Source organism: Vulpes lagopus, chromosome 13 (assembly GCF_018345385.1).
Source record: "Vulpes lagopus strain Blue_001 chromosome 13, ASM1834538v1, whole genome shotgun sequence".
Taxonomy (NCBI): domain Eukaryota; kingdom Metazoa; phylum Chordata; class Mammalia; order Carnivora; family Canidae; genus Vulpes; species Vulpes lagopus.
The window spans coordinates 48,502,871-48,519,285 of NC_054836.1; the positions used below are offsets into that span (position 1 = coordinate 48,502,871).

General features: G+C 50.0%; 1 protein-coding gene across 2 annotated transcripts in view; it reads right to left on the reverse strand.

The window, feature by feature from the left end:
* Nucleotides 1-15,134, reverse strand: part of ELMO1 (engulfment and cell motility 1) — a 523,086-nt gene extending 507,952 nt beyond the window's left edge. Inside the window, exon 1 of one of the 2 annotated variants that reach the window (XM_041727391.1) lies at nt 14,925-15,134. In XM_041727391.1, coding sequence (XP_041583325.1) covers nt 14,925-15,013 — 89 coding nt within the window. In that variant the 5' untranslated portion in view covers nt 15,014-15,134. Of the gene's footprint in view, nt 1-14,746 lie in introns of both variants that reach the window. The other variant, XM_041727393.1, reaches the window with a different exon arrangement.
* Nucleotides 15,135-16,415: the final 1,281 nt, after the last annotated feature.

The following is a 16,415-nucleotide window of genomic DNA, read 5'->3' on the forward strand; positions in this document are numbered from 1 at the left end:
CAGGTCCACATTAAAACCCAGGCAGTAAAGAGGCTCCCTCCTCTACTGGCGGCCTCCACAGTGTTTTACCTCGAGGTTTATAGTCTTTTTTCACTCCTTGGCACTTTGGGGAATGATGCTTCTCAAAGTGGCGCCGGGACCACTGGGACTTATGCAGTTTCTAGGTGCCCAGCAATTCTTAGGCGTTTTGAAGCCTGAGAACCACAGAAGTAGGTACTGTATCATTCTTAAGTAGTGGCAATATCCATGCTAAATCACTCGGCTAAACTGTTTAACATTTGAAGGAGACACTTGTGACTAAATTGATTCTTCTAGAAATTGTTAGATTCTAAAAGTAGTAAGAGTGCGGTCACATTGTGAGCAAGCTTAAATAATGTAAAATTTACACACCGAAGCCAGGGAGACCTTTGCGATGCATAAATCTGATCCTGTCACTCCCTCCGGTAAAACACTTCAGTGACTTCCTACTGCTCTTCTGATGAAGCCCCAGACCCCTGATCCCGATGAGCCCTCCTCCCCGGCCTAATCTGGGCCTGGAGTGCTCCCCGCCCTGGGCACTCTGCTCTTCGGTTCCTTCATCTTTATCTGTTCTTCACATCCACTCGTCATCTGCAGGGACTCCTCTTTCTGCACTGAAGCCCATTCTCTTCCCAGCCAACTCTGACCACATTAATCCCTTGCCCTAGGCTCTTCCAGCATCAGTACCTTTCTCCCCCACCCCTTGGCACAGCTTAAATGTCATATTTCTTCGTGGGATCCTTTGATCAATGTACCTTTCCTCCACTACTGAGTATCTAAGCAGCCCAGGAAAGCAGCAATGGGTCTGCTATTTTCCGTAGGAAGGGGACTCGCCAGTGTTGTTTTTTTTTTAAAGATATTATTTATTTATTCATGAGAGACAGAGGGTGGGGGAGAGGGAGAGGCAGAGACACAGGCTCTGAGAACCACAGAAGCAGGCTCCATGCAGGGAGCCTGATGTGGGACTCGATCCAGGGTCTCCAACATCACGCCCTGGGTCAAAGGCAGGCGCCAAACCGCTGAGCCACCCAGGGATCCCCCTCACCCGTATTTAAGCATCCCCTCGTACACCCCATGGTACCCGGCAGGTGCTCAATAAACACGTGTGGATGAACAAATGCATGAATAAGTATTTTTAAAGGAAGTGCAGGGCGCCTGGGTGGCTCAGTCGGTTAAGCGTCTGTCTGCCTTTGGTTCAGCTCATGATCCCAGGGCTCCTGGGATGGAGCCCCACATGGGGAATCGCTGCCAGTGGGGAGTCTGCTTCTCCCTGCTCCTCCCCTGCTTGTTCTCTCTCTCTCTCTCTCAAAATCTTTAAAAGAAAAGGAAATGCTGGAGGCAAAATCAGATCCATGGTAGCCATGAAATACACTCTGACCCCTCTCCTAAAAGTTAAGGACTCCAACGTCTCTCTGGTACCCTGAAGACTCAAGTCTTCTGGTAGCTTCCCTTCCCTCTGTCAGATACTAGATACCTTCTTTGGCACTTATCACTTCAGATGGATGAGCCCAACTCTTCGTAATGCAATTCCCGGAGTCTGAAAGAAGAGTGAAACTCAATATTAAAACTGCTATTGTGCCATTTCTCTGGGCCTTGCATTGATCTGGTTACGAACAATTCACCCTAAAGCCTGTTCGTTGTCTGAAAGATATATTTTGAACTAAAAAACCTGGAGATCTGACTTCTTATATTTTTGTACCTCTTCATGGGCCTTGGCATTCTCAGCTCCAGAGGTCGATTCTCAGGCTGTTTCATGGCCCTCTCAGATGCCGGAATTGTCAGGAACACATTCTGAGATTTAAAATGGCCCCAAACGAGTCAGCAATAATCACAACACAATTTCTGTGACAGCAGAAGAGTGTCTCATGGGAATGTAAGCGAAGCCACCCCATCTGCCCTCTTCTTTCTGCCATCCTGCTGGCAGTCAGCCCTGGCTCAGGTAAGGAACAGTGTGCTGCCCCGACAGTAGTCTCTCACTTGCTCCTGAAGCAAAGCTCTCAGGACATACTGTTCCCCTCCTTCACCAAGTAGCACGGCCCCTCGACACAACATTCCCATGTAATAGGTTCGACTGAGGCAAAAATGATTTTGACAGATTGACGGGAGACTTGGCTGCAGGAGAGTTAGCAATACGTGTGCTGCAGAAAGAGCATTGAGTTTGGATCTGCATGATGCTGGGCAGCAGCCACTCCAGCAGGTAGATTTCCTCTTCTGTAAAATGGGTACAGGGTTAAGTCAGTGTGTCTGAATCACCGTTAAACTGTTACAGAGTTCGGTCTGAATATAATTCTCCAATGATTTACTGTAAATCTGTATTTCACTATATAAATCTTTTTGCGGGTCTTTATTTTTATTTTTTTAAAGATTTTATTTATTTATTCATGAGAGACAGAGAGAGGTAGAGACGCAGGCAGAGGGAGAAGCAGGCTCCCTGTAGGGACCCCGATGCAGAACTCGATCCCAGGACCCAGGGATCTCGCCCTGAGCAGAAGGCAGACGCTCAACCCCTAAGCCACTCAGGTGTCCCTCTTTTTTCTTCTCTTTTCTTTTTTTAAATTTATTTATTCATGAGAGACACAGAGAGAGAGGAAATTTATTTTACACTGAAAACAGTGTGCAATTTGTCAGGTACCAAACAAGATTTGCATATAGTGATTAGATGAGTGACTTTTCATTCCTAGAGTAACAGGGGGATTGCTATACTCTCAAAGCGAAAGTTTAGAGAAATAGTTTCCGTTTGGCACAGTTCTTTCTCTTGCACACCCATACTTCAGGGCAGTTTAATGTCTGTATTGAGGTCTATCTTTTTTTTTTTTTTTTTTCTCATCCACTTCACGAAAGCCATTATCAAGTGACAGGTACATGAGCTACTGGGGAATGAACTGGCAAGTCTGTAAGCTAGGTGTTGCCTTCCTGAAGGCACATAAAGCAGAAAAGTCACCCCAACAAACTGGCAATAGCCAGAAAGAATAAACAGGAATGGAAACAGGTGGCTTCTACTTAGGTGGCCATAAAATGAATTGTCCAACCTGAGACACTTTTGAAAGGGAAAGTTGGTACGCTCCATCATGCTGGGCCAACAGAGCTATACTGGGTTTCATATTCAGGCCTGTAGTCACCCTACTTTTATTTTTCTGTTTTATCCTCAGAGTATTTTCTAATCCGGTTGATAGGCTCAGATCAAAGAAGAAAGATTAACACTTTACTTCCACCCACCTACCAATGAACAGTATCAGTCCCCCACTTACTGGAATGTTCCAAATGATTCAAAAAGGGATGTTTACCAAGTGTTATTGGAAGGAGTGAACTTCCTTAGTAGGCAACACAATCACATGAAACCCAGTTCAGCTGAACTCAATTCCTGCCAATTGTTCCTCCACCGGTACTCCTCTGACTGGGGGTTTCTCACTGGGCTTCCGTCCACACTGGGCAAGTGCAAACAACCCCCCAGAAAGAAGGCTTCAAGGAATGGGAAAGAGCCACAATTAGCAACCTCCATTCTCTCTACACAAGGCAACATACTCATAAAATAAAACAACAAAACCCAAGGTTAGTTCCAAGTGAACGAGAGACGGAGGTCTATTTGGGATGAGAGACGGAGGTCTATTTGGGATGGAGGTCTATTTACGACAGCTTGTCTTTAGGACCTCAGGTTGCTAACAGGATTCGTTACGTCAATTCTTTTAATTCACAATCGATCATAATTTTCCCTGACCTGTATTTCAGCAGTCTACGTCTCTGTATGCTTGAGGAAAAGTTACATAAATCAAATGAAATTTCCAGCAGAAATCTTAGGAGGAATTTCCTGGGCTACAACTCATAGAGAAGATGAAATAATAAACGCATGTCTTTAAAAGATTTTAGCAAGATATTTGAATTAAAAAAAAACCTGAATAGGAACTATTGAATTAGTAATAATAACCTCAACAACAGCAGCAAATCCAATCCACTCCTTTTGGGGTACCCTACTTTACAATCATTTATTCCATTTAATGACCTCAGCAGCTCCAAGAGGTAAGAACTTAGATTATCTCCACTTGAGTGATAAGAAAACTGAGGCTGAGAATGAATGATAATTAACTTATACCAAATGGATCAGCAGGTAGAGTCAAAAAGATACTTGAACCCTCCTGCCTGACAAGTATTTATTTAGCTTTAAACCTTAAAGACTCCTGCTTTTCCCTTCTTTCCAATTTCAATCAGCTACCAAATCTTTTTTTTTTTTTTTTTTTTATCATCAATGTCAACATCCTTTCTCTTGTGTCCAGCCAGGGGGTCTCCAGAAGTGGTCTCCTTAAAGGAAGAGGATGGTCCACTACTCAGACTAGAAGGTGGGGGCAGAGAGGCTTTTCAAGTGGCATTTCCACGGCAAGCACGCGGCTTTATTTATTTATTCATTTGACCAAGACTGTGTGTTTCTTAGGGTAGGCCCAGAAGGAAGCAGCTGACAGCTTCCATCTCTCCTTGGCACCTCCTTCCTGCCGTACCTTCTAATCTGCCTTCCCTGTTGCCTTGGGAGTTAAACTTCTCAATGACTTCCAATTGTGTCTTTTCCTTCCCTAAGATCCTTTGGTTTTCCTTTCCACTCAAACCAAATGCCCAGGTCCCAGAAGAGTTGACACGAGCCCTCTTCCAGACTATCTCCTGACTACTCTGATTGCTGTATTCCTTGGATACGTCATGTGCTTTAATACTCAGCTTTCCAGATCTTTCTCAATGTCACTTCATTGTTGAACTCTTTCCTCTGTGATCTGCAAACACTCTACATACACAGACATTTATCACACTCCATTATGACTATCAATGGGTCTGTCTCCCAGACCGCACCCCTCCCCATACTGCTCATATGAAGTGGATCTTATAACGTCCAGGAAGTGCCTTGACTACAGAACATAAACTGCAATCAAAATGGTGGTTGAATAAATGAGTGAATGAGTGAATTATGTATTATGATGGGGGCTGTAAGTCAAGCAGCATTTCAATTTGAAAATACTTACATGCATTTTAAGTGTAAGCCACACGTTTACTTTTAAAAATATACTACAATTAATAAATACATGTTTAATTGTGCTTCTCTCATAGAAACCCAGGCAAGGGGGATCCTTGGGTGGCTCAGCCGTTTAGTGCCTGCCTTTGGCGCAGGGCATGATGCTGGAGTTCCTGGATCAAGTCCCACATCGGGCTCCCTGCATGGAGCCTGCTTCTCCCTCTGCCAGTGTCTCTGCCTCTCTCTCTCTCTCTGTGTCTCTCATGAATAAATAAATAAAATATTTTTTAAAAAAAAAGAAACCCAGGCAAATGTTACCTAAAACTCTTGACTAAAGAACGGACAGTTATTGAGAAAATAGTTCTAATGAGTTGAAGTCCTTTCTGGCAGTGGAGTTAAGGCTAAAGATGATGGAAACATATTCATTCCTTGATAAAGATTTTGATTTAATGAGATTTGTACTGACTTGCTATAAATGTGACAAGCCCTGGAGAAAATATGATTTAGGATCTGATATAATAAGTCTCTTTGCTTCCAAAGACCTTGCATTCTTAGGAGAGCAGCGTGGATATTTGTGTGTGTGTATCTTTCTCACACATACATACACACAAGCTTACTAGTAAGTGCATGAAAGAATCAGTCCCCTTCCCCCCAAATCTAAATTGTTGAGTACTCAGTCACTTCCCACAGAATGGCCCAGTGTTGGAATAACTAGGGCACAAGGTCCACTATAAAAATGCCATGAAAATGGGGAGGCGGGGCAAGGGGTAAAGGTGGTCAGGAGTCAAGAAAAAAAAACAGCCTTACTGAGAGTTATTGGAATTCACTCTTCACTTGGCCAAAAATACGCAGTCTAACCAAAGTCCTTCCACTAGCTCTACCTCCCAAGCCACATGCCTCTTTAGGGCCATGGGCAAAGCCAGCTGTGGCTCTGCATTTGGATTAAAGAGCCTGAAAACAGAAAAAAAAAATTATTTTGAAATGCATTACGCTTCAAAATTAAGGGTAATTGTGTGTAGCAGCCTGGAAAATATAGCTCATCCAGTACTGCTCAGCCACAGAACCCCACAGCACAAAATGCTGGCTCTCTAAATGCAATTTCAAACTTAAAAAAAAAAAAAGAGAGAGAGAGAGAGACAGAGAGACAGAGAGACAGAGAGAGAGAGGCACAAAGGGCGGAAGGAAGGGTGGAGGGCTGCTATAGGGCTGTGACTTAGAAGAAGGCTGCTGCCTTGGGGAGACACAGCCCGCATACAAGCCGGCAGTATTTCTAGATCACTTAAGCCACTAGATGCTGCTCTGCACTATTACTGCAGCCAAACATCGAAGGTAAATAAAAGGTCGACAGATAATTACATAAGGAAATAAATGTGGCAAGATTAGGACCGACATCTAATGGATAGAGCAGGAAAGGACTTCACATATAGACACACCTTAAAGCTTTCCCCCCGACCGGGACGATGTCCTGGTCACACTAATGGACTGTCTATTACTAGCCAACTAGCCAAGGTACATTCTACAAGCAAATAAATGTAGGAGGGATTTCACCCCGGTAACTCATTCCCACGCAGACACTTCCTTAATCTTGTGACAGAGGCCTTGGAATGAGCTTCGTTAACCACCTTCCTGATTTCATTTATCATATTCCCGTCAGGTAGAGGTTACAGTTAGCGCAGCAACCAGAGGCCAGGTGATTCTAGACCTTGTGCGGGAACTGAAATATGAAATCACTAGCCATGGGTTTCTCCAGCCATAGCATACCAGGGAGAAACACACGTGAAGTTCAAACGAAGCTGAGCTGGGGTTAGGAAGGTAATTATAAATACAGGAGGGAAGGAAGCTTCAGAGGAAATGCGAAGATCTAGAGGAAATTAAAGAACATACAACAGGGTGAGGCCACCAAAATGTGAACACACCACGTCAGGGTCTAAGGAGTAAGCAGGAAAGAGAAAAATGGGGCACTTATAACTGCTGTCAAAAGCCTAGCCTGTCTGACGGCACATAATTAGTCAACTTATGCAAGAAAGCAAAACGACGGCTCTCAATTGGGGTTGAGAGGTTGCCCCTGAGCAGGCAACTGGCAATATCTGGAGGCATTTTGGGTTATCACGACTGGGGGTTGCTACTGGCATCTAGAGGGTGGAGGTCAAAAAAGCTAGTATTTCCAACGATGCCTGGGACAGGCCCTCAACAAAGAATTATCCAGCCCCGTACGTCAAGAGTACTGAAGTTGAATCTTCCTGAAATAAAGGGTCAGCATTAAAGGGGCAATAATAGCCTGCAAGCAGCCTCAGCATCACCCAAGGGAGAAACCTTCCTGGTGAAAGACTCCAGTCTCTTCCAGTCTCTGGTTCCCTTAGTTGGTATTCATCTACAGGGCCAGGGAAATAGTAAAAGTTAAGACTCCGTTAAGTGTATTCCCTATCCCCACTTGGTCCCTTCCTACCACCAACTGGTTCCATGCTTTTGCTTTCACCATGACTCATCCACAGAGGGGAGAAAAAAAAAGTGTTTGCTAAAGAATATGTGTCTATTCTCCTTGGCAAACACTGTTCTCATTTTTGATTAATGAATTCCATTCTGGCTTCTGTGCCTCAATATCATGAGCTTAGGTGATGGGCACGCTGTGCCCAAGAAAAGGATCCACTAACTCTCAAGGCTAAGAAGTTTAGCTTTGGAATGAGAAATCCAAAGAGAGGCGCCAACTCGGCAAAACTCGGCCTCAGTGGCGGAAGACGCGTCCCTGGGAGCCATGGCAACCCAGAGCATCTCCATTGGAACCCAGGGCATCTCTACAAGCATATGGGAGTGAAGGCTCCCTAGATGCACTGCAGCAGAGCTCAACATGGGGCGGGGCGGGGGACCTGGCCGGGCTAGTGGACGAGAATCAAAAGGGTAGAAAATAGCCAGTACAGGCATCATGGTGCATGGGAAAGGAGGAGCAGGGGAAAAGGAGTTGGAAAAGCTGGGTGTAGGCTCAGATCTCGTCTCCAAATATCCCTGTGACATTTCATTCTCCCCAGGCCACACCAATGACATGGGGATAATACTACTATACTGCTTGTTCTCCACCACTTCCAAAGCAGTATTCCAGGAAGAAGGGTGTCAGCTGTCGAGGCAGGAAGGGAAATATCACATGGATCCTGTGACTCGGAGATCTCTGGGGCAATGCTCCGTCAGGGCTGACCTAATCATGGTGCCCTCACACCGCTGTTCTTTGTCCAACAAGTACAACCCACCAGGCACACAGCAGCCCTGGAGTCCAGCAAGTAGTAAACGTTTTCTAACTGAGGAAAGTTCTGTTCCCTGAATTAACTGTTAGAACTAAAATAGCCAAAACTGTAGCCTCAATTCCTAAAACTGAGGTTCCAATAATAATCTTGCTCGGATTCTGGAAATCGGTGTTTGTGGGGGCCTAGAACACTGAGAATCGTCATCTCCTTCTATTTATACGTGTGACTAATCTCTCCGCTGAGCACTACGCCAGGTTGTTGCTGGGCTTAATTCTGTTTGATGAGCTAGCATTCCTTCTCCCACACAGATTCCTGTTGGATACGCTTCACTGTTACTCCACCTTAGGCCAGAGACAAAACTCTGCTCCAACTGTACCTGCACTTATCCTGGGCAAGCGTGGAAACCACAGTTAATCCTGGATCCTAACAGTGTCCTTCAGGCTTCGGTGCTGGCTAATGCAAATAAGTTCTAATGGTTAACACTCAGACAACCCAAATCATGGGGGTGTGGGTGGGAGATTGCAAACTGCAACCCATTGTGCATGATGCATGCAGGGGTGACTTTGCTATAACTAAGAACTTGGTGCTAGGGCGAGTCAAAGGTTTTCAAGGGAGCCACCCTGCCACCGGGATGGTTGGTCTTCAAAATCCTTGTTTCGGGTAGAGCTAGTCTCATCCTTCCTCTTCTTTGGTTGGCCAGTCCCAAGGCCAAGTTACCTGAACTGTTTTATCTGGTTTTGTATCACGGTAGCGTGCCACCACCAGAAAAGACTACGGTCTTTGCAAAAATCTGAAAGTAATTAAAATAAGTCTATGGGGAATACTGCGTGTAAAATATGGAAGGAAAAGTTGAGCAGAGTCAAGTTCCAAAGACCTGAAAAGCTTAAAGACCTCCAAAGCTCTGAAGTAAAACTTGGACAGTCATTTCCTCGCAGTAAGATTAAAAGGGCTATTTGGGATGAATCCACTGCCATCTCACTCAGTGACAGACATACCACCTGGATTTCCAATTTTGCCACCACGGAGGACTCATGACCCACTGCACCATCAAGTTCTTTCAACTGCAGTACTTTTTAAGATTTTATTTACTTATTTGACAGAGGGAGAGAGAGAGAGAGGGAGCGCGAGCACAAGCAGGGGGAGCTTCGGGCAGAGGGAGAGGGAGAAGCAGGCTCCCCGCTGAGCAGGGAGCCCCATGGGGGCTGGATCTCAGGACCCCTGAATCAGGACCTGAGCGAATCAGGACCTGAGCCGAAGGCAGACGCTTAGCCGCCTGAGCTACCCAGGTGCCCTCAAAGCAGCTTTATAAAAGTTCAGTCCGGGATGCCTGGGTGGCTCAGCGGTTGTCTGTCCTTGGCTCAGGTCATGATCCTAGAGACCCGGGATCCAGTCCCAGGTCAGGGTTCCTGCATGGAGCCTGCTTCTCCCTCTACCTGTGTCTCTGCCTCTCTCTCTCTCTCCCTCTGTGTGTCTCTCATGAATAAATAAAATCTTTAAAAAAAAATAAAAATAAAAAAAGTAAAAGTTCAGTCCATGGCTGACGCTTTTACTGCATCTGACTGAACATTTATAAATGGCAGCTCTTGCAGGAGATTAAACCAATAGCACTTTGTAAAGGGTGGGAGCAGCTAAATATTTCTTAAAGTATGGCCTTATGAACCACTTTCATCAGAATCCCTGGCAAACTGGTTGAAAATGTAGATTCCTAGGGCCTCCAAAATTATTAAAACAGACTTTTTTTTTTTTTTTACCGCCTTAAGCAATACACTTGACATTAAGAGTCAGCATCTGTTTTGTACAACGCCCTATTTTTCCATTGGACTTGCTGGTGTGGACCTGATCAATTGACACTATGATCTACTCCTGGATTGCAAGCCTAAACTTCAAAAACACTAGACTAGCTGACGAGAAGGAAGCAGAACTTGAGTTGTGTAATTAGAGGAAACACTTGAGGCTTTGTGATGCAGAGAGGGTTTAGTAATTCCCCACCTTTTCCCAATCATTCATTCAGACAGAATGAAGGTCTGAAACACCAAAGGACCCACTTGGATGGTTTCAGGCATGAAAAAGTGGTTGCAGGCTTCAGTTACAAAACCTTAAGGGTACTGGCTGTCTTAGATCAGGGCAGGAAATGTCCTCCATAGGAATGAAGAGCTCTAAACCCTCAGTGTTAAGATGACAAGGTAAGCAAAGTGTGCACTCCGCAGAGCCCCTTGGCACGCCCGCAGCCACATCCTCTCCGCAGGGACTTCAAAGCGCTCCCTTCCTCCGCCCCTCCCCACCAGTTCACACCAAACCCCCAAAGGGGGTAAGTTACTTTAAAACACTTAAGTATTGTCCTATCTCAATACCATAATTTAATAAGTGCTTATGATTTAGAAACACTGTAGAGGCCCCTCATCTGTTTTCTCTTTTATTTTTCTTCTCCTAGACGCGTCTCATTTATCTTCTCCCCTGCGTCTGCCACCCGGCCTCCCTATGCTTCCTCCCTTACCTCTCCTCCTCTGCCTCCACCTCCATCTTCTGGGGGAGCAGAGTGGGATACAGGGGCTATCTCTGACCTCAGCCCACTCACGGTAATGCCCTGCTTTCTAGGGGAGTATTGCCCTGGCCAAAGCAACACATGTTGTGAAAAGACTTTCTCCAGGGGCGCCTGGGGGGCTCAGTCTTACATTAAGCATCTGCCTTTGGCTCAGGTCATGCATGATCCTTGAGATCAAGTCCAGGAACTCCCTGCTCAGTGGGGGGAGTCTGCTTCTCCCTTTCCCTCTCCCCCTCCTCACTGCTCATATTCTCCCTCTCTCTCTCACTTACTCTCTCTCTAATAAATAAATAAAATCTTTAAAGGAAAGGCTGGGTGGCTTAGTGGTTGAGCATCTGCCTTCGGCTCAGGGTGGGATCCCAAGGTCCCGGGATCGAGTCCCACATCAGGCTCCTCGCAAGGAGCCTGCTTCTCCCCCTGTCTATGTCTCTGCCTCTCTGTGTCTCTCATGAATAAATAGATAAAAGTCTTTAAAAACAATAATAAAAGAAAAGACTTTCTCCAAGGAGTATGACAAAACAAACACCGGATCTTAAGTGGTTATGCATTATCAATAAATTGTACTGGTTTTCCACTCTCCCAAGGAACCATCCCTCTGTTTCTTTCTTCGGGCTGAAACTCTGAGTTGGCTCAAGGCGGAAAGGGATCTGCAAGAAGAGCCGCTGGACATGGTGCAAAGGACAGAGGAAACAATCCAAAAGCCTGTTACCTGGATTCGCTTGCCACTGACGCTGCAATATTTTCCCGGTATATTTCCCGTAACAGTCATCTCTTACTCAGTCCATCAGCAAGTCTTTTTTGAGCACCTATTGTGCTGGCGATCGGTCTAGGTTCTGAATCTATACAGAAGAGACAAGGTCCCTGTGCTCATGGAACTTTCATTCTAATGGGGGGAACAGACGTAATCAAATAAATAAATGAATATATAATGCCAGGGGGTGAAAAGTGCTCAGCAGGAAAACTGAGGAGCTTAAGAGGACCAGAGGGGGGGCTGGTTGCTATTCCACAGATAATCAGGAAAGACCGCCTGTGTGACACCTGGGTGATTCAGTCAATTAAGCATCTGCCTTCAGCACTGGTCATGATCCCAGGGTCCTGGAATAGATCCCTTAATCAGGCTCCCTGCTCAGCAGGGAACCTGCTTCTCCTTCTGCCCCTTCTCCTGCTCATGCTTTTTCTCTGGTTCTTTGTCAAATAAATAAAATCTTTAAATAAATAAATTAATGAATTAATTAATTAATTAATAAGGAAAGGCTGCCTGTAAGCTGACAATTGGGCAGAGAGACCTGAAGTGAGCAAGGGAGTGAGCTATCTGGACATGCAGGGAAACATTCTTTGTACAAAAGGAGTAACACATTCAAAGGCCCTGGGGAGAGAACTTGGTGAAGAAGAATGTAAGGTGGTCAGAATGGCTGCAGTTAAAAGCAGGGGGGACACCTGGGCAGCCCAGTCGGTTAAGTGGTTAAGTGGCTGACTTGGTTTTGGCTCAGGTCATGATCTCAGGGTTGTGGGATGGATGGAGCCCCACCTCAGCAGGGAGTCTGCTTGAGATTCTCTCTCTCTCTGCCTCTACCTCCTACACTCTCTCTGTCTCTTTCTAAAATAAATAAATATTTTATTTAAAAACAGCAGGAAGATAAGACATGGGGGAGGGGAGGTAGAGCTAGGACCATTCATGGCACCACCCATCCTGTAGTCCAGTGCCTGCACCTAAATTCCACAAGACTCAGGCCTGGGCCTGCTTCACAACGGCCCCTTCCCTGATATCCACCAAGCTGCTCCCCCAGTTCCCTTCCCTCCTGACCCCATCCCCCCACAGACTTCCAACACTCCTGGTCATTCCCTCACAGTTTCCCCATTAGACAACCAGTCCATCTAATTTAAAAAAAAAAAAAAAATCTGAGTAATAGATGCAGTAGGAAAAAAAGGCAACATTTAACCACAGCCCTCCAGAGAGGAAATGTACCCTAGTCCGGAGCAGGGGTTCAGAAGGGCAACCGTAAAAAATAAAGTCGGCCACATGACAGCAGGGCATCCGGGCTTCGAGGTTCTGTAAACTGAGGGACAATAATCCTTGAAATAACCTTGGGAAGTAGGTATGGAGGGGAGACAGGAAAAACATGACCAGAAGAGGCCCTTACTAAGGGTTGCTGTCTGGCTTTTTTTTTTTTTTTTCCTTAAGATTTTATTTATTTATTCATGAGAGACACACAGAGAGAGGCAGAGACACAGGCAGAGGGAGAAGCAGGCTCCATGCAGGGAGCCCGATGCAGGACTCGATCCTGAGACTCCGGGGTCACTCCCTGAGCCAAAGGCAGATGCTCAACTGCAGAGCCCCCCAGGCATCCCTTATAGAGATTTTCCTCTTATTTTTGTTATTGTTTCCTTTCTTTAAAAAAAAATTTTTTTTTTTAAATTGGAGTTCAATTTGCCAACATATAGCATGACACCCAGTGCTCATCCCGCCAAGTGCTGGGGGGGGGGGGGGGCACTTGGCGGGATGAGCTGCGCGGCTTTTTGATCTAAAAGTGAACCTGAGTAGGGTTGGGTCCCTCCTGGGGTTCTCAAAGTTACCCCTCAGAGAGTCAATGCCTAAATACACATCATCAATTACTTTTATTTCAGAAACAAAAGAAAAAAAAAAAAAAAAACCACGGCAGCAGACTCCTGAAGTCTTCCAGTGCCCCACGGACCCCCCGGCCCCCCCAAGTCGGGGGCAGCGCTAAGCCGGGACCTGCAGCCTCTGCCCCCCGGGGCGCGAACCCTAGTCCTGGCGCCTCTGGAAACCTTGGATGCGGCGGGCCGGGGCGCAGCCCCCTGGGGCCGGGAGCCGGGAGCCGGGAGCCGGGAGCCGGGAGCCGGGAGCTGTCCAGGGGCCCCGGCCCGGCCCCGCGCGCCCGCCCGCCCGCCCGCCCGCGGCACCGCCAGCGACCCCCGCGCGCCGCCGCCGACTCGAAGCGGCCCCAGGCGGGAGGCGGCACCGGGGGCCACTCGGCGGGCAGCCCGCGCCCCGAGCCCCGCGCCCCGACCGCCGCGCCCCGACCCCCGCGCCCCGCGCCCCGCGCCCCCCGCGCCCCGCCGCGCCCACGGGCTCCCACGCTCCCCGCCCTCGCGCGCGCCCGCCACGCGCTCGGGCTCCCCGGCCCCGGCCCCCGCGCGCCCCGGGCCGCCGCCGTGCGCCCCCCCCTCCCTCCCTCCCTCCCTCCCCCCGAGCCCCCCGCGGCGGGGACCCGGGCCCGCGCCCCGCTGCCCGCCACCGCGCACGGCCGCCCGCTGCGCCCCCTTCCGAGCCGGGATCGCCCTTCGGGGCCCCCTCCCCCGCCGTCCTCGCGGTCCCAGCGGCGTCCCCAGGCGGCGGGGACCTGCCTCCCCCGAGGGTCCCGGGCGCCCCGAGCGCGCGCCCCTGCCCGCCCCCATCGCTGCCCCCTCCCCGGGGCGCGCTCGCCGAGGGCCGCCCCCCCACCCGCGGGTGCGGGAGACGAAGCCGCGGTCCGAGCCGCCGGCCCCCCTCCCCGGCGCTGCCTGCCGGGCGCCCAGTGCCCCGAGCCCCGCACGCCGCGTCCCCGGCCGCCAGCAGCCGGCTGGGCCCCCGCGCGGTGCCCGGCGCCCCCTCCCCGGCGCCCCCTCCCCGGCGCCCCCTCCCCGGCGCCCCCTCCCCTCCCCTCCCCGGCTCGGGCTCCCGCTCCCGCAGCGGCCGCGGGGCGCAGCCCGGACTTCCCCAAGTGCCGAGCGCCCCGAGCGCACGCAGCCGCCCCCGGCTCCAGCCGCGGCGCCCCGGGGGAGCGGGGGAGCGGGGCAGCGGGGCAGCGGGGCGCGGGCAAAAGTGTCTCCGCGGCGCCCGGGGCGCCCCCCGGCCCCGGGGCAGGGCGCCCCCCCCCGAGCCCCCCGCCGAGCCCCGGCCCCCGCCCGGGCCGCGCCGAGGTCAGCGAGTCGGGGCGCGGCGCCCGCGCAGGAAACTTTACGAACCTGCCCGGGGTCGCAGGACGGCGGCGGCGGCGGCGGCGGCGGCGGCGGAGGCGGAGGCGGAGGCGGCGCCCCGCGGCCGTGGAGCGGGCCCGAGGCTGGGTCCCGCGGTGGGGGCCGCGGCGGGGGGGCGGCTGTGCCTCTACCCCGAGCCCATCCCCGGCCGCGCTCACGCACTCACCCTGGGGCCCCGCCGGCCGCCGCGCCGCCGGCCGCCGCTGCTCTCACTTCCTCTTCCTCCCTCCTGCTGGCCGGAGACACATGGTGCATCCGCAGGCATCCCGCGGGCGGCCCCGAGTCCCCTCCCGGGCGGGCGGCCCTGCCGAGGGGCCGCCGCCGCGCCCGGCACCTGCGCGGGACCCGGGGGGTGGCGCCGTCCCCGCCCGCGCGCGCCCCGGGAGCTGCGGCCGCGCTCGGCCCCGCGGGGGGGGGCTGCGGCGGGGCGCGGGGCGGGGCCGCCCCCCACTTTCCGGAGTCCCCTACTTAGAAATAAGGAGCACGACAGACGGCGCGCGCCTCAGAGGGGCTATAAATAATGTGTGTGCGGAGCCTGACTCCGGGGTGAGCTCACGCGCGGCGCCGGGCAGGCACCAAGTCCCCGTCCCCGCCATAGCGCCACCTCCGGGAGGCCGAGCGCGCGTGGCGTCCTTCACATGCTCTCATCTTTGGCAGCCCGCAGGCAATTTCGAGGGGTGGGGGTGGGGGTGGGGGGGAGACTTCGGGGGGTGGTTCTAAAGCGACTTTAAAAGGCGTTTGGGCTGACCCTGGCGAAGGTGACCCCACCTCTGCTGCTCCCTGCGGGAGCCCCCAGGCATGTGCGCCCTGCAGCGCTCATCAGTTACACCGAGGACTCCCCGACTTGGCAGGACTTTCCACGAAGCGACACGTTCTTACCCTCGCCAGCTCGGTATTGGAGGTGCACTGTCTGAGGCGACCCACTCCAGTGATTTTTCAAAGCAGAGAATCAAAGAATATGAACTCCCAGCCTAGCTGCCAGGAGGCAAGTGACAGCGGTTGGAAGGTTGCAGGAGAAACACCTGTCCTCAACAAATTCAAAAAGTAAAAAAATAAAAAAATAAAATAAAAATAAAAATAAAAATAAAAAAAAAAATATATATATATATACCCGAGAAAAGACAAAGGCGGTTACTAATGCATTCCCTTCAAACTGGCCAAGTTGGTAACCCGGGAGCAGGGAGGCATCGGCCTCTGAGGTGGAGGGTAAAAACTTAAATCGCTTAAATTGCAGTCCCACCCCCTCCCCTGTGCTGGCTGTTCATTAGCAGCCAAGAGCCCCGAGCAACTATTGAACACTCTAAATGTGCTGCCCTGAGATGTTCTGGAAGTGGAAAACAGACACCGGACTTAGTATGAAAAACAGAATGTGAAATAGCTTGCTAGAAACTTTTATGCTGGTTATATCATTTCAACAAATGCTAATGGTGTAAGATGTGATCAGTCCATTGGGTTATTTTATTAGGTTAAAAAATGCATATATATATATAATACATATGTAAAATGTATATACGAATAAAATACATATAGTGTGAATATACACAACATATATATAATTTAGAATATTTTCACTATTTTCTTTTTACATTCTTAAATGTTTTTAAGATTTTAGTTCTTGGGCAGCCCGGGTGGCTCAGCGGTTTAGCACCACCTTCAG